Source organism: Arachis ipaensis, chromosome B3 (genome assembly GCF_059453495.1).
Source record: "Arachis ipaensis isolate K30076 ecotype BB chromosome B3, ASM5945349v1, whole genome shotgun sequence".
Classification (NCBI taxonomy): domain Eukaryota; kingdom Viridiplantae; phylum Streptophyta; class Magnoliopsida; order Fabales; family Fabaceae; genus Arachis; species Arachis ipaensis.
The window spans coordinates 138,725,173-138,753,113 of NC_142438.1; the positions used below are offsets into that span (position 1 = coordinate 138,725,173).

Genomic DNA, 27,941 nt, shown 5'->3' on the forward strand with positions numbered 1-27,941 from the left:
TTGTTGATATATATGATGATTAAAAATTTATCTCTTTGTTGGCTTGGTTTTAAACTCACATGCTTTGGACGCATTTTTCGCTTGCTACAATTAAAAATGAAAAAGAAAAAAAAACAACAATAACAAAAAAGAGAAAGCAGATAAAAATTATTGAGCTAGCAATAATGAGCATCCTTTAATTTTCATTTTTTTTTTCTCTCACGATATTTTTTTAATGTGTTAGATCAATAATTAATCGATTACGAATTTAAACTCTATATAAGAATTTATTATTAATCACTAAATTATTACATATGTCAAAATATATTAGAATCAATTAGTATTCATTAGGATTATTTAGTATATCTAAATATTTATTATAGAATATTACGTTTTTATTATTACGATTCTCTTAATACTTATAAATATTTTTTTATATTGTATCATTCCAGACAACTTGAATATACTCAATAATACATAAATTTTTTTTAATTTAATCTTTTATTTCTAACAATATATACAAAATAAAATTTAAATTTTTAACATTTATTTAATTGAACTACCCAACTAATTGAACTAATGAACTAATCATCTAGACCAACCTACGACATTGAAGAACATAGGCTGTACATGAGACAATAAAATCTGTTGCATGGACTGGACCAAAGACCAAGTAGTTTTACTACTTTCACCAAAGGAATCTGGTTAAAAAGACCAACATACCCTTAGCTCCTTTATTTTTCTGATGCTACTTGCTAGGGCTAGCTACCAAGTACCAACCCCTTTAAATGGTGGAGTTTACTTTAGTCCTTACTTACAAAAAAGAAAAAGGAAAAAAAAATAAAAATATCAAGTGTATCGATTTTTTTTAATATGAAAAAATTATTGGTGTTTTTGTTAAAAATGAGATTATTTAATGTAATTACAGGTAGGTGAATTTTGCGGGTATAAAGTCAATACGTGGGGGGCGTGTTGCAACACGTGGGAGGCGTGTTAGACAGATGGCAACATCCTGGCCAACACATGGGAGGCGTGTTAGACATGTGGCAGCATCTTGACCAACACGTGAGGGACGTGTTAAAACACGCAGGAGTGTGTTGAATGACTTCCACAATAATGCAATACACTTTAAATGTCAATATTCAACTAAAATACCATCTCTATTTCCATATCAAAAATAATTTCTGCCAAATTTGTGATAACATTTTTCCGAAGAAATATAAGTGTGAAGTTGGATATACAATTATTTCATTAGTAAATGAAAAATGAGTGACAAAACAGATATAAATGACTACATTACTAATAAATATTATTATTTTTTTATTAATATTTAGTTAATAATAATTTATATATATTTATAAAAATGTTATTGTTCATACACTGGCCCAACACTAAGGCCCAGGTCCAAATACACCAAAAGGCCTAATCCAAAGATTGGCCTTCGTTATTCACCGACCTCTTCAGAAGAGGTCGGACTCAACACAGACTTCTTTCTAAAGAAGTCGGGCTCAAGAGATAGCTGGCAGATAACATTTATTAAAATAAGTAACTGTCCCTAAAATCTCTCAACCCACTTCTAAAAGCCATATCCTAACAATTCCTAGATAAAAGGGACGGTTATCCACCTAAAAAGGTGGCACTACTCCAACAGTGGTTATTGGATCACCACTATAAATACCCTGACACTCCTCAGGTATCTCTAAGTTCCAATACATTCTAAACCTGCTTAACCCCATGCTGACTTAGGCATCGGAGTGTCTTTGCAGGTACCACCCCCCATTTTCTCATACTGAAGTCGGACGGAGGTCTTGGATCATCAATCCACTTGGATACTTCCTCATTCAGACGATTGGGCCAGCCAAACTAATCCAACCCACTAATCTCCGGTTACCCAATGTAACATTGGCGCCGTTGTCGGGGACCTGGAGCTCAACTCTTGATAATGGCGGATGATTAACAACATAGTCAGACAACCACTCGACATGAATAAGATGCAAGCATGTTAAAAAGAAGTTGGAATACAGTTTCTATGGATACCAGAAATCCCGTAAAAACTTCTCCCAACGGGCAAAGGATATCAAATAGGGATGATGATTCTACTTCTATAGTTAAATTGGATTAAAAGAGAAGAAAGCACCGTCCCAAGGCCATTGTAGAAAGCAAACCAAGACGAACTCGAAAGCCAATTGAATAAAAGAATTTTCAATTCAGAAAATTTAATTGCAAAAAAAGTTACGTGAAAAAAAAAAAGACGAACTCAAAAGCCAATTGAATAAAAGAATTTTCAATTCAAAAAATTCAATTGGCAAAAGAAGTTACGTGAAAAAAAAAGACGAACTCGAAAGCCAATTGAATAAAAGAATTTTCTATTCAGAAAATTCAATTGGCAAAAGAAGTTACGTGAAAAAAATGAACTCGAAAGCTAATTGAATAAAAGAATTTTCAATTCAGAAAATTCAATTGGCAAAAGAAGTTACGTGAAGAAAAAAAAAGAGGAAAAGGGAACGTGACTAATCCCAACCTCTTCGTGAAATAGGATGGACAATGACATCTGTGCCAACTTACAATCTCGGAAAAATCCATGATACCCACTCATGAAATGGAGCAGTTGCATGTTCCAAATACACAGCATCAGCCAATTTGAATGCAACCCAATCCGACAACGGAGTGATGAATCCAGTTTTTTCTTCAGTGGATTCACATGTCAATTACAACAGAGCAGTGAATAACACAAAAAATTCTCATGGTACATCTTTCGTTGGTTGCTCACAAATTACATCACTGCCAATGAATATGGAAAGAAATATTCCTGTGGTAGAATTTGATGTTGTTTGCACACCAATAAAGATGGATGTCTTCCAGGAAGAAAACTGAAATTTAATGGTCAGACTTTTCTTCAAAGGTCGGATGAGCTGGGAGCTCACAAAGAAAATCCGACCTCTTTTAGAGAGCTCGTGAAGAAAAGTCCGACCTCTTTTAAAGGTCAGACTTTACAACAAAGAAAAGCCCGACCTCTTTTAAAGGTCAGACTTTACAACAAGGTCGGATAAGCTTGGAGCTCACAAAGAAAATCCGACCTCTTTTAGAGAACTCATGAAGAAAAGTCTGACCTCTTTTAAAGGTCAGACTTTACAACAAGGTCGGATAAGCTTAGAGCTCACAAAGAAAATCCGACCTCTTTTAGAGAGCTCATGAAGAAAAGTCCGACCTCTTTTAAAGGTCAGACTTTACAACAAGGTCGGATGAGTTGGGAGCTCACAAAGAAAATCCGACCTCTTTTAAAGGTCAAACTTTACAACAAGGTCGGATAAGCTTGGAGCTCATAAAGAAAATCCGACCTCTTGCAAAGTTCATGAAGGAAAAGTCCGACCTCTTTTAAAGGTCAGACTCTACAATAAGGTCAAAAACCGCCAGACTAATAAAGAAAAATCCGACTTCTTTTAGATCCCACGAAGAAAGTCTGACCTCTTTTAAAGGTGAAACTCTACAATGAGGTCTAAAACCTCATTGCTCAGAAGAATCTGACCTCTTTAGAACCGACAAGGAAAAAATCCGACCTCGTTTTGGAGTCTGTAGAAAATCCGACCTCTTTCACGATCAACTCTACAACGAGGTCAAAAATCTCGAAGAATATCAGAAAGAGATTCCGACTTCTTTTAAAGATCAGAGTCTACAATGAGGTCGAAAACCTCCAAGCTTAGAAAGAAAGTCCGACCTCTTTCCAAGCTTAGAAAGAAAAATCCGACCTCTTCTAAGGATCCAAGCTTATGAAGATAATTTGACCTCTTCTGAGAATTCAAGTCTACAAATAATAATCCGACTTCTTTTAGAGCTTATGAAGAAATTCTGACCTCTTTTAAAGGTCAGACCACAATGAGGTCAAAATCTCTGAATTTATAAAGGAAAATCCGACCTCTTTTAGAGCTCACAAAGAAAAGTCCGACCTCTTTCTTGAGGTACGATTTCGAGAGCCAGATCCCAAGGATAAATGGCCATGAGAAGGTCATACGAAGAAATTTCTCAACCGACAACCTCGTCTTGATCCAAAATGACATCGGGCCAAAATCGGACGAAGAAAAGCCAACACCAAAATGAAAAAATCCCAACAAAGTCACTTAAGACTTGAAAAAGAACTACTACAACATACTCGACTTACTCGAAAACAATCTACCTAGATTATGCCATGTCTACAACAAAAGGGATACTACAGCTAGAAAGCGCACCTTACTCCCTAATGCACACTTTTTCTGACTTGAAGTGACGAGATCCAAAGTGGTGTAAGAAGTTATAAATGCAAATCGTGGTCCGACCTCATTAAGCCACTTGTACTAAATCAAGCTGGCAAGGGGCAAACCTAAAACGAATTGCACAAATAACTTAAGGACAGCATGATCATAATCAAACATCAACACGAAGAGGATGCAAACCTGACCTCACAACAATTTGTTTAAAACAAATTGAAAAAGGATGGCGATTTATAAGAATGCCTCCTCAAGCCAAGAGATAAGTATCCGACCTTACTAAGTTGACACAACAAGTATAAAACAAGTTATCCGACCTCCCAAAAAGAGAGTCCAAAATAACTTGTAAAAGTCACATAGCAACAAATAGTAAGATTCAAGAATGGCATGAGTGAATACTCGAGTCCGACTTTATGAAGCTCGACCTCGAGTAGGGGCACTGGCTTATTATGAGAGCCAAGTCCAAAATTATTAACCAAAGACAACATTCTACAATGATGCTAGAGCACGAAAGAAGAACTTGACTCCCTTCCAAAAATCTGAGAGCAAACTCAGATAAGAAAAGAGGTTTTGAGAAATTCTACAATGAAGTTGATAACATTCAAGTTCAAAAAGAAAAGCTTGACCCCCTTCCGGAAATTCGAGAGCAAACTCGGATAAGGAAAGAGCTCTTGAGACAAAGGATGGCTACAAAATTCGTCGCAAAAGACCTCATCTTGATAAGAAAAAATATCAGGCTACTGAGTTCGGGCGAAGGAAAGCTGACAACAAAAAGGATAGGACCCTACAAGATTACTGAGATCTTAGAAAAGGGCAACTACAAAGTGTCCACCTCAAAGGTGATGAACTACCCAGGTCGCAACACACCTCCAACATAAGGAGATAAAACAATTCCTTATGAAAATTGATTTTCTACAATTAACACACACCAATTGAAGCTCGATAAACCGCGAAAATCACGGGCCGATCATATAGAAATCGCCTGGATGAAGCGATGAGGAACCAATTGGTGGAAAGAAGTTACATATGCGAATTGGAAAGAAAACACCTCGAAACAGCTCGGGCCAAATGGGTTGAAAAAGTTGTGTTTAGAACAAGTCGCAAAAGTAACTTAATTAAATATGCCCCTTGAGGCATAAATACGATCTAACAACTCGATCCACACGGATAACAAATGGATCATACAAAATCTCAAACCCACGATCTCATCTCTACAAGTTCTAAAAATAAACGACCTAGTCGTATAAAATAGAACAATTTCACAAAAACAAGTTGTTCCAAGAAAACTCGTTCTAGTATTCACAACAACATAAGGATAACTCGGATTAAACGAGTTATGCCAGTCAACCATGTTTTCAACGAAATTGTGTCAAGCATAAGTCGTGTCTATCTAAAGGCAAAGCTTTAAAAGTGATTTGTATAAAAACAAATCATTAAAGCAAAGCATTAAAAGGTAATTTGTATCAAAATGAATCATTAAAGTAAAATCAAAATAAAAATCCTTCAACCAAATGACTCGTATAGAAACGAGTTAAAAAGGAAAGAAAGGATTGTAAACGTTTTTGAACAAAATCGAAACGTAAAAACTATCCTCCAAAACAACTTGGGTAAAACGAGTTGTATCATACACAAGGATGACAACCTTGTAAAAACTAGAAAGGGGAGGGAATAAGCATATAATCCCTTCACCTAAGGCGCCAATTTATGCTCGACAAAGCGCAAAAATCACGAGCTGATCTTTTCAATGGTCGCTCGGATAAAGCGACGAGGTTCAAATTGGTGTCCAATGGTGATAATACGGCTTGATGATTTAAAACAACTCGAACTCATGAGTTGAACAAAATCGAGTAAAAAATAACCATATGATCTAAACAATTTGTATTAAAACAAATTGCGCAAAACAACTTGATATATAACGAGTTGTGCTTCAAAAAAGTGACTTGTATAAAAAACAAGTCATCTATAAACTCAGAATGAATGAGTTCAACAAAAAAAGGCTTCATTCGAAAATCCTTTCTACTTGATTGCTCGAGTCCGACTTCATAAAGCTTGACCTCGAGCAGGGGCATAATGGATAAAGCAACGAAGTCCGATGGTTATAAAGATGATCTGATACTTTAAAAGGACTCAAAATAAACAATTTGTACTTGAAACAATTTGTGAAGTCCTAAAAAACAGCTCGAATTTAAATGAGTTGTATGAAATTAGATCAAGAAATAGCCACGTTTTAATTAAACGATTTGAAATGAAACAAATCGTAAGACCTTAAAACTACTCGCATCGAACGAGCTAGATGAGGTTATACTAAAAAATAATTACGAGTTTTGAAATAAACGATTTGTATCAAAACAAGTCGTAAGAAATCAGAATAAGTTTCAGAAAGGTGATTTGTATTAAAACAAGTCATGTATCCTCAAAACAACTCGAATTGAACGAGTTGTATGAAACTAGGACAAGAAATATTCTTTGGTTAAGCAAGATGTGCTAAAACCAATCATACAGAGCCTACAAGCCCGAATTCAAATACTCGAATCCAACTCTTAAGAAAAAGAGATTGAACTCGAGTAGGGGCACTGTTCATACACTGACCCAACACTAAGGCCCAGGTCTAAATACACCAAAAGGCCCAATCCAAATATTGGCCTTCGTTATTCACCGACCTCTTCAGAAGAGGTCGGACTCAACACAGACTTCTTTCCAAAGAAGTCGGGCTCAAGAAATAGCTGGCAGATAACGCTTATTAAAATAAGTAACTGCCCCTAAAATCTCTCAACCCACTTCTAGAAGTCATATCCCAACAATTCCTAGATAAAAAGGGACGGTTATCCACCTAAAAAGGTGGCACTACTCCAACGGTGGTTATTTGATCACTACTATAAATACCCTGACACTCCTCAGGTATCTCTAAGTTCCAATACATTCTAAATCTGCTTAACCCCATGCTGACTTAGGCATCGGAGTGTCTTTGCAGGTACCACCCCCCATTTTCTCATACTGAAGTCGGACGGTGGTCTTGGATCATCAATCCACTTGGATACTTCCTCATTCAGACGATTGGGCCAGCCAGACTAATCCAACCCACTAATCTCCGGTTACCCAACGTAACAGTTATATATAAAGATATATAACTTATGTATATATTTATTAAAATTTATATACATAAATCAATATAATTTATATTTATATTTTTTAAAATTTATATACATAAATTAATAAAATTTATTTATTACAAATAATTTAATATTTGTGCAGATTAAAAATACTAAAAATTCCTAATCCAAGAGTTTCTCGTTATAAATATCACTCTCCATCAAATGTTTGTTATTAGAACATATTCACCAATATTATATAACCTTATTACGAAGTGCTTCTCATTCTCTCATACTGGCATTGTTAGATATATTTGTATTATGTTACATGGAAAACCACCCATAACGATTAATTTTCTTTTGCTATAGAACAAAATGGTATAAATTTCACTAAATTTGCATTTTTTTTAAGTTAGTAATGAGATTTTGATCCGTCACCTTATACCTTATAACTCAGTCTTTATTATGCATTATGAGTTATAACTCGACATTAACTATCATTCATTCTTTTGCTTGTAACTGACACCTTCATCATTTCTATCTTAATGATCAAACGGTCATAACATCAATTCTATTCATCAATTTTATGCCTATAAAAAGAACCTTCTATATCTAATCTCAATAATACATTCTATATTCATAAAATTATTATAAACACAACATAACACATGATAACTTTCAATTCATGTCTTACATTTTATATTCATAGAATTATTATATACCTCTTAAACACTTACTGATTTGAGCGTCGGAATGTCTTTTGCAGGTACCCACCCCCTTGTTCTTTCATATACTTCATTTGGACAGAGAGCTTACAAGCATTCTCCGGCAGACGAGTTATACACCGGCCAATCTCAGCAAGAACAATTGGCGCCGTCTGTGGGGACGAGTAAAATAATTTCTACTCCCTTTAGGTTCATAAAACTTGATTTACATTCAAATTTTTGAACCAATCTCAACAATTTTGTTTAAGATTTTATTTAATACCTCTTATCAAATTTTAATCTATCGTAACTTTTTATAAGGTTTGTATTTTATACCTTCAAATTGCTTCACTTTTACCTATCATAATATTTCACATCTTATAATCGATCAATTAACCAATCCAAAAACAAACTCGGCTTTCAATCAATTCGAGAACAATCTCGATTTTCAATCAATTCGAGCATAAACTCACTTATCAATTTTGCTTACTTTTTTAAAGTTCTCTATTTACACGTAAAATTATATTTTTTTATTCAACATACTTTACATTTATATTTTGTGCAACTAATATTTACTGATTTATTAGTTATATTCAAACCTCAATATATGTTCTATACAATAATGACATATAACAACCATGTCAATTGCATTTTTATTTCATTATGTATTATATTCTTAAATGACGGTAATAATGAGTTCAAATCTTAAAATTGGATTCCATCAAAATTAATTGTATATCAATTGTATATAACTGTTACACTATTTACTTTATGCTATTAACTTTTATGTTACTATTTGTTTAATACAAAAAGTTAAGTAAAAACACATGCAAACATTCAAAATTTACTATTATTGCACGAGAAAAATCCTTCGTCATACTATAATTGCTAGAAACATTATACTAAATGTATAATTTAATAACTGTTATCTTATTACTTTATTATCAAATTAAAGCATGTCCTACAAAACAAAATTCAGATATTCACATTTGGCATGTATGACATTCATATATGTCGTCTTCTTCTCTACAATTATCAACTTTCAAGGTATATTTTTTTATTTTGAACTATTTTACTTTTACAATATATATTATTCAATATATGTTGCGACTTTATACCTATTCATTTTCTCAATGTATCTTATTCATGTCAGACCTTCACTATAAATTGTAAATATTCAATAACTAATTTCTTTGAGCGAGAAATTTATCAATAAGTTGTTGTGGGCCGGAAAAATTCCCAAGATAATTAACCATTATATCCTCGGATCATACAATCGATTCCGTCAATGGATATCTATCTCTGAACTTTTCAGTTCACATACAATCAAATGCTAAAATTGTTCTTAAGCGGAAAAATATCCGCACACAACTATCTTGATTGAATGACTCTTATCATTCAATTATTTTTTGAATAAGTGGCGACATAATAACCCGACTAAGCTTGGGGGCTCACCATATCATTATTCACTTATCTTTTAACCGAGTTATAACTTATTTTATTTTCTAAGCTTAGCCTGGATCATATGATCAGCGGACAAAGTTTGGGGCTATGATCCGTCACCTTATACCTTATAACTCAGTCTTTATTATGCATTATGAGTTATAACTCGGCGTTAACTATCATTCATTCTTTTGCTTGTAACTGACACCTTCATCATTTCTATCTTAATGACCAAACGGTCATAACATCAATTCTATTAATCAATTTTATGTCTATAAAAAGAACCTTCTATATCTAATCTCAATAATACATTCTGTATTCATAGAATTATTATAAACACAACATAACACATGATAACTTTCAATTCATGTCTTACATTCTATATTCATAGAATTATTATATACCTCTTAAACACTTACTGACTTGAGCGTCGGAGTGTCTTTTGCAGGTATCCATCCCCTTGTTCTTTCATATACTTCATCTGGACAGAGAGCTTACAAGCATTTTCCGGCAGACGAGTTATACACCGACCAATCTCAGCAAGAACAGATTTGAATTCGAGACCTTTAAATGAAAACGAAAAAATTATGTCATTTGAACTATAGTTCGCTGCACTTCTCAGACATAACAAAACTTTGTTTTCACTGCTTTGAGCTTATCTTCTGTGGCACAAGCTTCTCTTTTCTTTTTTTACCCCTCCCTCTTTAGCCTTCCATATATGTCCCTAACAAATCAATTTTGTGTGGTAGTGGAATTAGCTATGCATACTTGAATTACAAGAAGCAATTAAGCTAACACTACTACATCCACTTATTTATCATTACTAAAAAAAATATTACTCTTTTACAATCATCGCATGAATAATTATTTAAAGGAAAGAATATGATCAAATGATAGTATACAATTGTCTAAATTAATACATAAAAAATTAAACTTTTTTAATAAAATCCATAAACAATTTAATCTACTTTAAATAAATTTAATAGAATCTACTTTTATTATAAATAATTAAATATACCAAAATATGAGGTGTATATGCAAGAATTACTCCTCGTCAAATGGTGGGAGTGAAGCTTGTAGAATTTTATGTTGACTAAGATTGAGCGGGAGGTTGACCAGAATTATTTCCTGCTCTCCTGAACCAAAAATCAGATAATTTATTTCTGTTAAATCCATGTTTTTGACACTAATAAAATTACAATAATATAAAATATCCATATGTTTATATCAAAATTCTAACTCAGCAAATATATACAGTAATAAAGAAACTTGAGATTGATGACTCTGGAATATTCCATAAGAAGAGCACTTGTTTGAACAAGTTTTATTTGTTGTGCACTTGTGCCAGGAAATATTTATAAAATTGAACATCATAAAATTAAGTAGATTAATTAAATAAAAAAAATTATAACTCTAAAATATTTATAAAACAGATAAAAAAAATATTCTTAAGTGATGTGAGACTTGTAATACCTGTTATGAATTGGATCTGGTCCATTGAAAACCCTCCTATTGTTATTGCTCATCATGTTGTTATCTCTAGCTATCTTCTTCACTTGTAGTGTTTCTGAAGCCTTTCTTGTTCTTCCTCCATTGCCACCATTAACTAATACAAAAACACAAACAAGCCCCACCAAGACCAACACTAATAATGCTCTAAACAATAACCTTGCAACAAAAATGCTATTACTACCCATATATGCAATAATAATTCTCTTTTCTTTTTCTTCTTTTTTATGCATATGATATATAATATACCTTTGTATATTATTTTGTTATATCATAGGATGAAAGAAGATAAATATATATAAAATCTAATTATCATTGCATGATGATTGTGGATTGTAAGAAGAAGACAAGTGAAGGGAATAAGAGAGAAGCTTTTCTTTTAGCTTAAAGGATAGAGTATGGAGGGTGTGTTGTGGTTGGTTTTCTTTATAGATGATAGGGTGTGATGAGAACAAGCTTCTTTTAATTTGCTTTGCATTTTTTGTATTTTCATGTATATAATACATGTACATATATACTTTGTATTTCATACTCACAACAGATTCAAATTACTCTTCTCATGGTTGACTAATCCTTTCTATTCAAACTTCAAAGCATTTTAAGTGAATCATTTGGTTGTGCATTAAGAGCTTATTATGCTTTGAAAAAATATTCAGCAAAGTATGTATGTCATCATCTTAAGATTATGAACATAATTTCTAACTAGTTCCTAACGATGAGTAATTTGAAGCAGTCTTGATTTTAATATATTAATAGAAAATTATATGCTTTTGATCTCTTAGAGTATCAATAAAAAATTTCTATGCCAAATATTTAAATAGTAAAAATAAAATATGAAAAAGCATAAAGCAAGCACATTTTTTGTCTTATCCATTTTACATGAATCTCATAATAATAATTAAAAAAAAAAACATAACAAAAGTGAAATCTGGTTGGAGAATCCAATGCGGTCTCTGTAACAGCTTTCACCTTGAAGGAACATACATGCATAATAATATAATATGATGATTCAAAGGATTTAGCCGTTTAGGGAATAGAGTTCTTATCCCTTAGCATTTCATCAATTAATCAAATTGTTAGTTGTAAAACTCAGATGTTCTCTTGGATTCTGAATTACACATAACATAAAGGAATAAATTACCATTTGTATTTATGAAAGATATAAATGTCGACAAATATATCTATATAAGAATAAAATGATAATTGTATCAACGGCATATAGTTTCTGTGTGTCAAGAATACCCTAACGGACCAATTGTGTAACCAACGTTCGGATACTATTGGCACACACAAAAACCATCTTCTGTGGTTATAATTATCATTTTATTCTTATATAGATATATTTGTCAGCATCTATATCTTTTATGAGTACAAATAGTAATTTATTCTAACATAAAAGGTCAAAAAATGTATAATTCAATCGGCATATACCGGCATATACCGGTAAATCCTGTAGTAGTATTTTATTTATTGCAAGAATTAAAAATAAGAATGAGAACCAACATTATTGATCCAAGAATACATTAATTATATGATATTTGTTTCACATTTAATTTATGTGGCACAAGATCCACCAGGGCCCCCAAACTGAAGGGTGAATCTATTTTGGGGATCCAAAAAGCCAAAATATTTGAGGCCATAGCATTGAGGATTATCACCCCCAAGTTTTGGAACATCCTGAACCGGTTCCTGGGTTGACCCATCAGACACAACATATGAAATCTTTCTGATGAAACAGGCATGTGTCAGGTCCCCATCTGGGAAGTGACCGGAGCCCATGGGTGGACTCTGACCCTTCATAACACCAGAAACTCTGCCACCCCAACCAATTCTATTGGCCGTTGACAAGTTTGAGAATAGTGCTGCTGGAAAATATCCAATGTGTCTGTTTTGTGCTACTAGCCACCAGTTTTTTGTTTCGGAATCCTGCAATGTAATTTGGGGGAATAACATTATAATAACAAGGACAAAGTAATTTGAGTCGAATTCTAATTTAATCTTTAATATTTTAAATTTTAATTTGATCTTTAATATTTTAAATTTATATTTTAATTCAAAATTTTTAAATATCCTATTTCAATTTGTGGGAGATAAAAATAAATAATTTGAAATGTTAAAAATAAAATTAGAATTTAATTTAAATGTCGAAGATCAAAATAGTACTTTTTTTCTAAAGTTAGGAGTAAGACTCGAACCCACAACTTTTAAATGAGTATGGAAAGATTATGTCATTTGAATTATAGCTCATTAGTAACAAAAATAGTACTTTATCCTAATAACAATATTAATGGTATCAGAGTATACTCTCATACCAACAAACACAAAAAGAACTTAGGCTGCATAATCATGGCTACAGAATTAGGAAAGAACTCTGTAAATATACCAGAGGTTTCAGAAAAAGAAACTAAGAAAACTTACTCGTCATATAACTTCAATGTGAGTGACAACCCAGGAAATGTAATTACACAGGTGCAACTGCATGGAGAAAACTATGAGGAATGAGTTAGAGCTGTGAAAACATCACTTCGGGTTTGGAGAAAATGGAGATTCATCGATGGAACTCTCACGGAACCAGAACAAGGTGCATCTGATCTTGAGAATTGGTGGGCAGTCCAATCCATGATTGTATCATGGATCTTGAACACGATTGAACCAAGCTTACGATCAACCGTTGCGTATGTTGAAAATGTGCGAACACTGTGGAAAGATATCAAAGAGCGGTTTTCTGCTATGAACAAACCACAAATACAATAACTGAAGTAAGATTTGACGAGATGCAAACAGAAAGGAATGACCATGATGGCATATTATGGGAAATTGAAAGTATATGAATTAGCACAGTGCGAGCAAATTCCCAAATGCGTGTGGTGGATGTAAGTGCGAGATTGGATCTCAACTTGAGAAGCAAAAGGAATAAGAGATGGTCCACCAATTTCTAATGGGCCTAGATGATGCGAGTTACGGAACAGTGCAGTCAAATATCCTGGCAACAGATCCTTTACCATTGCTGAATCGTGTGTATGCAATGCTAGTCCAAGAGGAGAGAGTGAAGACGATGGCTAAGGCATCAGAAAGAGAGTTGATTGTGGGACTCGCAGGGAACAGGATAAAAGGACGAGGAGATCTTAGTCAAAAATCAACAATATGCTCTAACTATGGCAAAAGTGGGCATGATGTTAAAGGATGCTTTCAGATTGTAGGATATCCAGAATGGTGGGGCGATCGACCAAGGAATGAAGGAAGAGACGGTGGCAAAGGCTACAAACAACAAGGCACACGTGCTCAAAGAATTTCAGCACGTGTACATGTAGCACACACTGATGGAAATGGTAGCCATGCTATCACCACAGAAGACACGAGACATGAGATATCTGAATTGACCAATGAGCAATGGAAAGTATTGGTAGATATGATTAACAAGCAAAAACCAAATGACTCTGAGAAAATAACTGGTAAGAGAATTTTTTATTTATGGATCATTGATAGTGGAGTTTTCAACCACATGACGAGAACCCTGAAAAATTCATGTAAAAAGAAAACTATATGTATGTGTCCAGTAGATTTACCGGATAGAGAGCAGGTGATAGCATGCAAGTAAGGAACAGTGATACTTGAAGGAGGACTTGAATTGAAAAATGTTCTCTATGTATCTCAATTAAACTGCAACTTGCTTTTAATTTCTCAATTAACAGATGAAGAACACTGTCTAATACAATTAACTGATAAGTTTTGTGTCATACAGGACCGCACTTCGAAAACGCTAATTGGAGCGGGTGAGCGGAAAGATGGGCTCTATTGGTATCATGGGGCACACAAGATTCAAGCTTGTCATGCCAGAACAGAGAATCAACTAGTACTTCGGCATAAGAGACTAGGGCATCCATCATTTAAAATTGTGTAAATACTCCGTAATGTAAGTGAGAGATCTACAAGTAATAAAATTTGTGAAAAATTCAAACAAACAAGAGATAAGTTTTCTTTAAGTGACTATCAAGCTTCCAATATTTTTTATTTAATCCATTGTGACTTGTGAAGACCCTATAGAACTCCCTCCTCGTGTGGTGCTTCATATTTTTCAACTATTGTAGATGATTGTTCACAAGCAGTTTGGATAAATTTGTTGAAAGAAAAAGCTGAGGTATCAATCACATTGAAAATTTTTTTCACTTTGGTTGAACGCCAATATAACAAGTATGTTAAAATGGTGCGATCTGATAATGGAACGAAATTCATGTGTTTAAAACAATACTTCTTACAACAAGACATTGTTCACCAATCATCATGTGTTAATACACTGCAACAAAATGGACGAGTGGAGTGCAAACACCAACATATTCTCAATGTTGCTAGATTATTACGCTTTCAAGGCAATCTTCCTATTCAGTTTTGGGGAGAATGTGTCTTAACTGCTGGTTATTTAATTAATCGTACACCATCCTCAATACTGAAGGGCAAGACTCCGTATGAGGTTTTGCATGGAACAATTCTAAGTTATGAGCACTTGCGGGTTTTTGGCTCTTTGTGTTATGCTCAAAATCAGAATAGGCAAAAGACAAATTTGCCAGCCACAACTGAAAATGTGGGTATCCTTTTGGACAAAATGGATGAAAACTATTTGACTTGGAAAAAGAAGTTTTCTTTGTCTCTCGTGACGTCCATTTTGTTGAAGATGTGTTCTCTTTTAAAGTGGATTAGGCTTTGGAACCAAGGAATCAGGATATTGGACCTCCTATGACAGAAACAATTGTTGAAGAAGACACACACAATGAGCCAAGTTCAGCACCCACACTTGAGTCCAATACTCCACACTTAAATGACTGTACTGGAGATTCCCTTATTGAAGTACCTATTGACAAACAAGGAGGACATGAGCTTAATGAAGAGATTGAAGAGTACATTGTTGACGATGCATCAGAACCAAGTGCAGCAGAAATAATACCGACTTCTGATTTACCACTAGTCACGATGGACGTTCCACTTGGTCGGGGTTACCGCATGAAGACACCCTCAGTCAAGTTGCGTGATTTTGTCTCTGCTGCCACGATACCAATAAGCTCTACCGACCAACCTCTCTCTCCATCAAAATCCTCAGGTGTGTTCTATCCTATACAAAATTTTGTGAATTATAATTCTTTTTTCAAACAACACCGCAGTTTTCTTGCCTCTATCCAGACAAAACAGGAACCTCTATTTTTCTCTCAAGTAGTTAGAGATGAGCGTTGGCACGAAGCAATGTCCCCAAAAATTCGTGTGCTTCAAATTAATGACACTTGGAAGCTCACAACTCTTCCCCAGGAAAGAAAGCACATGGGTATACGTGAGTTTATAAAATTAAATACAATTTTGATGGGACAATAGAGAGGTTCAAAGCAAGACTGGTAATTTTAGGAAATAATCAAGTGAAAGGCTTGGATTACAATGAAACGTTTTTTCCAATGGTAAAGATGGTAACAATTCGCACAACACTCGTAGTGACAGCAGCCCAAAATTGGAAACTCCACCAGATGGATGTCCACAATGCATTTTTTCATGGAGAACTTGATGAGGACGTTTACATGAAGCTTCCCCCTGGTTGTCAAAGTGCCTCAACAAGGACTTGTTTGTAAACTTCATAAATCTCTCTACGGACTGCGGTAGGCTCCATATTGCTGGTTTGCAAAATTTTTTATTTGCCCTCCTTCGATATGGTTTTAAGCAATCCCCAATGGGCCATTCCTTGTTTAGCTTTCGTCACAATAGCGTGTAACTGGTAGTTTTAGTGAATGTTGATGACCTTGTAATTGCAGGAAATAATGGTGCTGCAATTCAACGTTTCAAATAGTATTTAGTATTTACACATATTTTTACATGAAATATTTAGGCCGACTGAAGTACTTCTTGGGAGTTGAGATTGCCAGATCTCCGACTGGAATCTTTCTGTACCAAAAAAAATATGCTTTGGACATAATCACCGAAACAGGACTTCTAGGTGCTAAGCCTATAGCAACACCGTGCGAAGAGAATCATCGATTGGGGTTAGCTATAGGTTCTCTTTCATTCAATCCTGATATATATCATCGGCTTGTTGGAAGACTAATTTATTTGTGTTTTACTCGGCTTGATCTAGTGTACAATATTCACATGTTATCCTAGTTCATGCAAAATCCACGCATCGAATACTGGCAAGCCGCTTTACGTGTTGTACGCTATTTAAAGGGACACCCTGGCCAAAGAATTCTTCTCCCACAAGAGAATGATTTGCAGCTCTATGGATGGTGTGACTCTATTGGGCTAGTTGTCCACTCACTCGCAAGTCAATGACAGTTCATCCAACTAGGTAACTCACCAATATCTTGAAAAACTCAGAAACAACAGACAGTGTCTGCCTCTTCTATTGAGGCTGAATATCGTTCAATGGCTCAGATAACAAAAGAATTGAAGTGGATTAAAGATATACTCTCCTTTCTATACGTGCCTCACCAAGTTCCCATTCGTCTCATTGCTAAAAATCTAGTTTTTCATGAACGCATAAAGCACATTGAAGTAGACTGTCATCTTGTTTGGGATGAGATCATACACCAACGCCTCCTTCCATCTTATGTTCCCACTTGACCGACCTTTTTATGTCTTTTGATGCCAAAAAATTTGAAATAATATTGGTCAAGTTGGGCATTGAAGACTTGCATGCTCCACCTTAAGGAGATATTAATGAATAATTTAGATATACATAAAAATATTATATTAATAATATTTCTATAATTAAATATAGATACAGTATTCAAAAAATATTTTTGTATATATTTATTACTAGAATAGAAAATTATGTCTTTTAAGATAAAAAATTTGATATAATTTTATATTAAAAGATATATATATTTATGTTCATGACTAATGAAAAAGTAAGTTGAAACAACTTATTTTTTACAAATAACTATGCATAAATATAATAATAGGAGGAGAACTAAACAGATGATGATGAAGAACTCCGTCCTTAACTAGTTTCACATAAAATGTTAAGTAATAAATAAGTCATCACTGAATTTTAATTTTAGTTAAATGGTAAAACCAGTTAAAAAAAAGTTTATTGAGGACAAAAAGATTTCAGCTAATATGAGTAATTACATGGTAATGTTATTATTAATAAATATTTTAAATTTTTTATTTTAATAAATAAATATATTAAAAACTTAGTATCTACTATCTAGCCTATGTTAAATAATAATAATGGCTTTTTTATATAAATAAACATTGGAAGCACTTTAATTCCTGGAATACGCATGCTTTGAAATTTTTTCTTAAATACGCATGCTCATATCAAGACCGTCGGCCACGAAATGGAGATGCCTACCATCTCACAACCGACGCCCGCGAAATGGAGGGGACAGGTGCAGGGTCTGCGAATTCGTGGCTGCCACCAAGGAGATGAGGCACTTCCTGGACAGCGCACACGAAATGGAGCATCTCTAGCTCACCGGCCACGAAATGGGCCATTTAGTTGGCGGCGACCACGAATTGGGATCTTCGTTTCTGGCGGGCACGAGTTGGGTGGTCAAAGCGGCAGCAGCAGGAAGCTCACATGCATTGGCGTGTTGGGTGGCAGGGGTGTATTGGAAATGGAGACAAGAGTGTTATAAAAGGGGGGTGGGGAGAGCCTTCATGCACGGTGAAATTGGAATAGGGGTAGAAAAATAAAGTTGTGAGAGTGGTAAATGAAAGCTGATAGGGGGTGAGTTTGTGGTGGTGAGTTTTAAAAAAAAATTAACTTAATATGAGTGGGGGAGGGGTGAACGTGGAGGAGAACTTGAACCGGTTGGACGAACTTCATATAGCGGCACATTTATTCCATAAGGTTAGTTTACGTCATTAATCGAATTGCTGTTGTTAGGGATTGTTATAACTAATTTCTTCGATATTTAAAAATTTTATATAGTATTCGTAACTGTTGTCTTTCTTGGCTTCTTATGTTGTAGCCCACACGTGTTCTTACTCCTCATGGCACGCTGGTTGATGTTTTCATGTTAGAGGCTGAGGATCCAACCATGGAAATTAGGCGGGAGAGGCTTGAGCCATATCTGAGACGCACCGGATTTTATCATGCCTCGCTGATCAAGTGCTTTGAGTACGACAATCCACTTATTAGTGCCTTTGTCGAACGATGGTGACCGGAGACTCATACTTTTCATCTCCCTTTGATGAGTGTACCATAACCCTGGAAGATGTAGCCATGCAGTTAGGTCTACCTGTTGATGGTCAGCCTGTTAGCGGTACGTTAAGGTCATGGAGTAAGTTTCACCAAAGAGATATTTGAGAATGGTGTCATAAACTTCCAGGTGAGGTTCCCGCCGGCCACGTAGGGACAACGAAGTACAACATCAAGTTGAAGTGGCTCAGAACTCGTCTTCAACAGATGACGCTTGACTTAGATGATAATGGCCTCATGCAGTATGCACGATGTTACATACTTTACCTGTTGGGAGGCGTGCTTCTTCCAGATAAGGCCAACAACATAGTCCATGTTCGATATCTGCCTTTATTGGCTGAGTATGATGCCATAGGTACCTACAGTTGGGGTAGTGCCGTCCTCTGTTGGTTATATCGTGCTATGTGCCTAGCAATGGATTACAGTGTTGAGGGTATGACCGGGTGTCACACGTTGCTCATGTCGTGGATATACTACAGATTACCGTTCTGGGCCCCGAATGTCACGACACCGTACAGTTTTCCTTTAGCCACGAGGTATTTTATCGATCTCCACACTTTGTGACTTTTATCAATTATCCTTTCATGTCGGAAATAGATTTTTTTTATTAAGTTTGTCATTGTCAAACAGGTGGGCAGGGAAAAAAGGACAAAATGACTATGCTGAGCAGTGCCTACTTAGGCACCGTTTGCGGTTGGATAATCTGCAAGTCGACGAGGTTGGTGCCCGTAGTTATTAATATGTATTCAATAACACCTTATATGGCTGTTGTGACGGGGTTCCTTTTCTTTGCAGTTTGTTTGGCAACCGTACTTGGAGCCCTGGTTTCTGTCTAGAGTTCCTGCCGAATTCCTCGGCCACCCGCATGGAGATTTCTATACCGCCGTTGTGCCTCTAATATTTTTCAGGTGGATTGAGATCCTAAATGTTGACCGGGTGTTGCGACAGTTTGAGGGAAAGCAAGGACCTCCAAACCCTCCGCTTAATATAGATACCTTCCATTGACAATCGGCTCGTAATGATGACAGATGGTGGCCGGTTCAACTATCCGAGTGGTTTGAGGTATGGGCCAACCGGTGCACGGATGCATACCAGCTGCGGATTGATCATGCAGATACATTGCGTCCCAGCCAGGATTACTATAAGTGGTACTCTCAGAGAACAAGGAGGTTTCTGTCCACCCCTGATGCATTGCATGACCCGAGAGGTGACGTTGTCCCCGCAAACGCGCCGGCGGAGTATGGAAGAGGCCCCGTGGTTAATTTGCCTCCGGTTCCCCGAGACCATCGGCGTCGCCGTCCCCGCAGAGCCAGAGTTGAAGGTCATGCAGAACATGGGGAGGATGAGCAAGATTTGCCTGAACAAGACCGACCCAGTTTTGAGCCAGACATGGGACACCATATTCCATTGCATGCTCCTCCAGCCGCAGGGGACTACTACTACCCGCAACCTGTTGTATCAGCGGACCCCCCCAGCCATCTTCCATTCAGCAAGTTATGCCATATCATAGTAGCTTCGAGGTTGGGGGTTCATCCCAGGGAGGCACGCAGGACTTGATTGATTCTATGGACAGAGTTGGCTGGACAAATTTCTCTTCCTTATTCGACGGGTTGGACCATTTCATTCCTCAGCAGTCATCCCCACACACGCCCACAGATCTTGCACTCGCCCTTCCTCGCTCCGACACGTACACTCAGCCTGCCTATGCAGGGAGGAGATCCGCTTCTGTTGGTGACACGGCTGTTTCTCCACTTCGACCATATGACGCCATGTAGATGCCTGGACGACGTCTTTCTTATACGGGGGCTGATGCTACACCGGACGAGGTTGAGGGACCTGCTGCTCGTCCCCGCCGGGACACTCGAGCCCCATCGTGTGGCACAGGAGGTAGATTGGGTCACGAGCACCATTAGTGTTATGTTAGTTTATTTCTGTTGTTGTTTTTACTCTTTAGTTTTGTTTACATTCGCTGGTTCGTTAGTTATTTAAGGCGTATGTGATGTTTCGTTACTTGTTTATGTGCCATTTCGCTACTTGTTTTAAGTATGGACTTACTTTGCTGTGATCCTTTTACTCGCGATTGTATCTTTAGTAATGATACCCTCACACTTTAACATCATTAAAATATAAACGAGAATGCAAATGTAACAGACACAACAAAATCAAGCTTCATTAAATAGGTTGAAGATTAAACATTTGGGATATTCCCAGTACAGCAAAACAGAAACCCTTGGAAACAAAATACATTAGACTAAATTGGTTGAAACTTAGCTTGCGAAAACATGCGGACAACTGCGCTTGGTATGTCCTGGTTGCCTGCAAAGGCCGCACCTCTTACCTGGTCCCGGCTCAACCTCGTCCATTTCATTCCGAATCATAGTAGACACCGGACGTCCTTCCATTGAACGTCGTAGGAGGGGGTTGGGACGAAGACGTTGTCCTTCTGGAGGGGGCCACATCTTCTCATCCGGCATTGGCTGGAATTCCCTTTCGTAGACCCGAAACACGCTCTCAACATGGTAGACTAAATCAACGTATTGTTGCCAGTCCAATCTCGCATATGCGCAGGCGGCCAAAGCATGTGCACAAGGATAGTGTAACGCCTGGAAGAAACCACAATCACATCTGCGGTACTGAAGGTTAACCCGGAACTGTGACTGCACCCCTACAACAGCTATCTCGTCGACCGTGAAAATAGTAGTATTTCTATCGTATGACGTCACTAACATCTGTGGAATCCCCTCACGGTTCGCTAGTATGCCTTTTTGCAAGAACTGTGAGAACACCTGACCGCTTGCAATCTGCGCTTGTGCTTGCTGACCCTTTAGGACGAACAACTCATTCAGGCGATGGTAAGTAGACTTGACAATTGCACAGACTGGTAGATTTCTAGTGCCCTTCAGCACGGAGTTGATACACTCAGAAAGATTGGTCGTCATGTGACCATATCGTCGGCCCTCATCAAGGTGCTGCAGCCATTTAGGTTGCTCTAACCCTCGGATCCACTCCATCATCTACGGAGATGTAACCGGATCCTTGCTACTGATAAGCTCCAGGTAGTACTACGACTGCTCTTGCGTCTTCGAATATGCAGCATTAACCAGGTGTCTTTTGGCTTCCTTACTCTTGAAACTGGTTGCGAAGTTGGAGGCAATATGTCGTACACAATACACATTGTGTTCCCAGCCACACCCCTCACGCTCCAATGCGGCCTTTATTGCCGCATGCCTGTCGGATATAAGCAGCACTCCTGGCCGAGTTGCGACATGCCTCCTCAAATTGGTGAGGAAGAAGTACCATGAATCTGTATTCTCTCTTTCGACAAGTGCGAAAGCCACGGGTAGAATGTTGTTATTGCCGTCCTGTGCTATGCCCATGAGAAGGGTGCCTGCGTACTTACCATACAGGTGTGTTCTGTCCACTGACACCAGTGGTATACAGTGCCTGAAAGTTTCAACACATGAAGGGAACGACCAGAAAACCTGGTGAAACATGACACTATCACGGTCGAGTGTGTTTCCGACATAGTACGGCCGCGTTTGGAGGTCAACAATTGTCCCTGGTGCGAAAATGCGTACTTAGTTAAGCATGTGAAGGACTAAAAGGACATTAAATATCAAAGACCATTCGATAATAAAACGCAAGTAATACCTGGGAGGAAAGCTTGCAGAGCATTGAGGTATCTACGCAGCTGGTCATACGACTCGTCCCAATCACCATAGATCCTTGCGATTGCCTTTTGCTTCGCGTGCCAAACCTTCTTGTATGACACCTTGTAACCGTACGCTGACTCTACCGATCCTTGCAATACCTTTACACATATTGTCGCATCAGCATGCACCATAGGGAATATGTGCTGACAGATGACATTGCTATCCAGTTGAGCGTGGTCTTGAGACATTAAACTTGCCAAGCAACTGTGAGGCCCTTCGTACTTTCGAAATTTCCAAAATCTAGAGGACCTTGTCTTCGCAACCCGTACCATCCAGCGACATTGATCCCCGAACTGCTTGCATCGACATACATACCTACTTTGGTCTGACTCTACCACCTTATATTCTGCACTCCTACGGATGTTATAGTTTTTTACTGCTAGCATCGCTGTTTCCCGATTAGGAAATTTCAACCCAATCTCGAGCTCCATCTCTCCTGACAAAGGGTAGCTGCTCGGTCCGTCCTTTGCATTACTGGAATACATTGCTGCAAGATTTAGGGACAGATAGTGTGCTGGTGTGGATGAGGATACACCACCACCTTCCGGTTCGACCCGTGTTGCCGGAACAGCATCGCCATGTAGAGGCTGCGTCTCCGGAACGGCTTCTGCCTCACCATCACTGAAATCTTCAATGTCATCCTCGTCAGACGTATCTGCAATAGCAGCATCAAGAACCATATCGACCCCAACATGTGTAGAAGGGGCGGGGCATGCTCCACGAATACCTACACTCTGTTCCCGCGGAACGAACGCGTTGAAGCTTGGACTTGGGGCCCTACTAGTATCCCGAGCCGGAACAAAATCAGTCGCCCCACGATTTCTCACACCCTCCACATTATTCGAACTGGATGAGCTTCCACCAATATCTTGAAGATTCAAACAAAGCTCCAACGAATAGATGCTTCATATGCTGCGATGATAAGAAAACATCATCGACACATGCTGATCGGATTTTATTTGCATTTTTTGATAGGAAAACGAGTTGGTCACTACAACCGGCATCCTGTAAGTCAGCTTCCTGATTTCTTTTTTTCTAACCATTCCGGTATGCATTAGAATCAAATTCTTCAACTCTTGCAACGATGTCTGTGGCGGAATCATTATCCACAGTGGATCATCGCAAACGAATGTAATACCTTCTGCTGTATGAGAAATTTCACCGTTTGGGTATATAATCACGTAAACGTTCTCCGAAGCCATAGAAATAACAAACAAATCTTAACACCAGAAATTCTTTAAGAAAGAAAGAGGGTGAAGAGATTGAGAGCAACTTTCGAGAGTGAGAGGAGAGTGAAAATAATGGCTTTTTTCGGGTCATTTACGAGCCTTTATATAGCCAAATTCTGGTCTCAATTCGTGGACGGTACACGTGATTTTCATCCAATTCGTGACCGCCACCCCAGGTTTTCCCATTTCGTGGATGGCAGCCACTAAATGGCTATCCCTCCATTTCGTGTGCGTCAGAGTTGAGTTGGACCCTGCACCTGTCCCCTTCATTTCGCGGGCGCCGGTTGTAAGATGGTAGGCATCTCCATTTCGTGGCCGACGATCTTGATATGAGCATGCGTATTTAAGAAAAAATTTCAAAGCATGCGTATTTCAGGAATGAAAGTGTTTCCAATGTTTATATATATAAAAAAGTCTAATAATAATTGTTGTAATTTTGTACTTACCCGTGAAATTGATAAAGAAATTTCGAATTGTGGGCCTTCATAAGTAGAGAGATTAATGATAGGGAGGCCAATAGTGAAATGAGGATCAGTCTGTATAAAACCTGGACACATCATATTGTAACATCCTGTTGTCCTGAATGAATCCGACTGTAATCATTTTCCAACAACTTATTCATTAACTAATTCAAAATTAAATTAAAATGCAAATAAAATAATAAATAATGATTGTACAACATTTCTTTACTTACCGTCCATAGAACGAAAACGTGTGCTAATTTGTTGTGATAAATTTGTGGGGACACCTGTATGTATACATGATCAAATACTTACTATTTCTTTTTAAATATAAGAGGGTGAATGTTTTTTTGAAAGAACTAAACAGAAATTACTCTAAAGAGAATAATCTTAGGAAGAGAGAAAAATAAATAACATTTTAATTACAAATTATAGCCAAACATTATCAACATTATCATCAACTTATTTATATAAGTATTATCTTTCCTTAATTCGTGGTAAAGAGACCAACTACTAAATTGTTTAATGACAGAAACTAAAAATTTAAAAGAGTGCAAATTATTCTGACTGAGCAAATACTTACTATAATAATGAGTTCTTGAGAGCAAGTTATTTTAAAGTTGAATGTAAAATCGTTTTTCCGAACAAGATTAGTTTTAGCTTTAGAATATTTTGATTAAAAGAATACTTATTTATAAAACAAGAAGCTTGCATAAATAGTTAAATACCCTTTATTCATAGGATAGGAGTGTGAGTGTGTGTGCAATTGTGCATCGGATCATTTTAATTTTAATTATGTTAATATATTAATAAAATAAACTATTAATAATAACAATAATTAATTCTGATTCACTATATGAAAATTAATGTTAAAATATGGATGTTTATTGAATTTTTGTACTAATTAAGAAAAATTATCATCAATACTAAATTCAATTAATTTTAAGGATTAAATAGTATTAATCAATTAATAACATGTCATTAATACATTGGCATTGACTTTTACTAATTTTGAATGAATTAATTAACTCTGATTGTTAATAAGAAATAGTTGAAATAAAAATTTAATTATCTCCATTTTATATTTGTTCGAAACCAATAAATAATTTTTTTAAAAAGTCCAAAAAAGGAAGGACATAAATAATGGATAGTAGTCGTTTACATATTTGTTTGAGAGGTTTTCTCAGATTAATTAATTAAATAAATTGAACATTACCTGCCATCCAAAAAGGATTGTGTTAATTCCATCAGATTCACCATTCTGAACCGCAATTTGAGCAATACTCATTTGATACTTCCTTACTTTTGGTTGATAAACATTGATGTGGCCATTAACTCCCATATACCCACCCTCTCTATTGTCCATTATCATTGCTACAAGCTACAAATTAAAATCATGTAATAATTATTCATTCTTCTTAAATTATTTGTTTCTTTCATTTTTTTTAATAAATTTAATATATTTAGACAAACAAATATTCAGATACATTCATTTTTCAATGACTCCTAGAAATACAGAAACATTCCATGTAGAATGCATTGTTCATCCATAAAACTAAACGCAAATTAAAATAAGAGAAAAAGACAAATAGGTCCTGACTTTTGTCCCACGAACATTTTTGTTCTTGATTATTGAAAAATATTTTTAAGTCCCTGACCTTCACAAAACTTGGACGGATCAGTTCCTCCGTCCAAATGCCTCTGTCAGGGATTGATCCGTCCAAATGCCTCCGTTAGGGACTGATCCGTCCAAGTTTTGTGAAGATCAGAGACTTAAAAGTATTTTTCAATGGTCAGGGACGAAAATGTCCGCGGGACAAAAGGTCAAGGACCTATTTGTCCTTTTCTCTTAAAATAATTGTCATTAATTTATTTTATTAGTCTTTATAATTTTATTGAATTTTCAATTAAATTTTTATATTTTTTTAATTATGTCCCTATATCATATTAGATTTTATAACTAAGTTTCTACTGTGATAAAAATATTAAAATCAATGAAATATTCTATACATTAAGTATATTCATTTTGCTTAACAGAATATCCCATTAATTTCAAGCAAGAACTTAATTACAAAATCTGATATAATATAGGGACTCAATAAATTTTTTTTATAGAGATCTAATTAAAAACTCAATAAAATTATATATAACGACCGATAGAATAATTAAACCATTAATGTTAGGAAGACAAAAAAATTGTTAGAACTTACCTTATTTAACATTATTAATTATCGCAATAATTAATAAATACTAAATAAGATAAATTATGGCTATTTTAACTAATTTTATTTAGTTATCAAACATTTTTGTTAATTAATTACCGTCTCCAAAAAGAAAAAGAAAATTACTTACATGATTTCCTGGAAAGCTTTGAGTGAAGTGATGATGAGCAAAAGAAGTGGTTTTGATTCCATTAATAAGGTCATCTTTAGATGTTCTACGGATAGGAACATACCCTTTTGGACAAGACAATTTCTCTAACGCAAAATCTAGTGTTTTATTTGTTACATAATTAAAAGCATGCGCCCTTCTCCCTAGAAAAGTTGGCTTTCTCTGCATCAACAAATAATCTATATAGTGAATTAACATATAAATAAATAAATAATTAAAATTTATTTACCCCATTAGAATATAGTCACTTTTATTTTAATATGACCATTGGATAAATATATGTAATATGAAAAAATGAGTAATTCATTCTTTTTCAAATCGTTTGTCACATTTTATGATATTTTTTGTCCTTTTGTGATGATTTATTCTGATACCGATTTAACTCATATCGATATATTACATTAAATTGATATAACAACCCTGTATTACACCATTTACTTTATAATATAAAAAAAAAAAATAGCCGAATATAGTACCTGAAGCTTATGATTTTTCAAGAAAGGATGGTCAAAAGCTGGTTGCTTGTGGATATCAATACAATCAACAATATAACCTTCTTCTGTCTGCAGGTACCACACACTATATCTTTTAATAAAAATAAAAATAAAAAAATTAAATTATGAGAATTTAAAGAAGTATATCGTATATTTTAATAAATAAATGATAATACTTGGAAGCTCCTAATGGGAGGCTTGTTGATGAGGTTCAGATGTCTCTTTATTTCGTCTTCTTCTGTTGTAGATATGGGTAACGTAGTAGCATCAACCCTGTAATCATTGGCTGCTAAGCAAAAGAAAAAGAATAATAAAATATTGGCCATTTTCAGAATTCTCAAACTTGTTTTATGTGGATCCTTAAAGCTATTATGACAAATCCATGTTAGGAACACACACAATTAAAAAATTGGTAATATTAGAAAAATAAAAAAATAGTTAGAATTTATCATATTTAATATTTATTAATTTTAATAATAATTAATAAATAATTTTTATATTCTGAACCA

General features: G+C 35.8%; 1 protein-coding gene and 1 long non-coding RNA gene across 2 annotated transcripts; both read right to left on the minus strand.

Moving 5' to 3' along the window:
• Nucleotides 1-9,672: 9,672 nt before the first annotated feature.
• LOC107634797 (uncharacterized) lies at nucleotides 9,673-11,586 on the minus strand. The gene is made up of 3 exons (XR_015906919.1): nucleotides 10,930-11,586; nucleotides 10,475-10,584; nucleotides 9,673-10,180 (listed from the first exon to the last, which is right to left on the minus strand). It is a non-coding gene; the product is annotated as an uncharacterized LOC107634797 (long non-coding RNA).
• A 933-nt stretch (nucleotides 11,587-12,519) lies between these two features.
• Nucleotides 12,520-27,758, minus strand: LOC148572595 (protein neprosin-like). The gene is made up of 7 exons (XM_088507619.1): nucleotides 27,609-27,758; nucleotides 27,415-27,501; nucleotides 26,900-27,100; nucleotides 25,764-25,928; nucleotides 24,781-24,834; nucleotides 24,533-24,679; nucleotides 12,520-12,891 (listed from the first exon to the last, which is right to left on the minus strand). The coding sequence occupies exons 1-7, from the start codon at nucleotides 27,756-27,758 to the stop codon at nucleotides 12,520-12,522; spliced, it is 1,176 nt and encodes a 391-aa protein (XP_088363745.1).
• Between the last annotated feature and the right edge of the window lie 183 nt (nucleotides 27,759-27,941).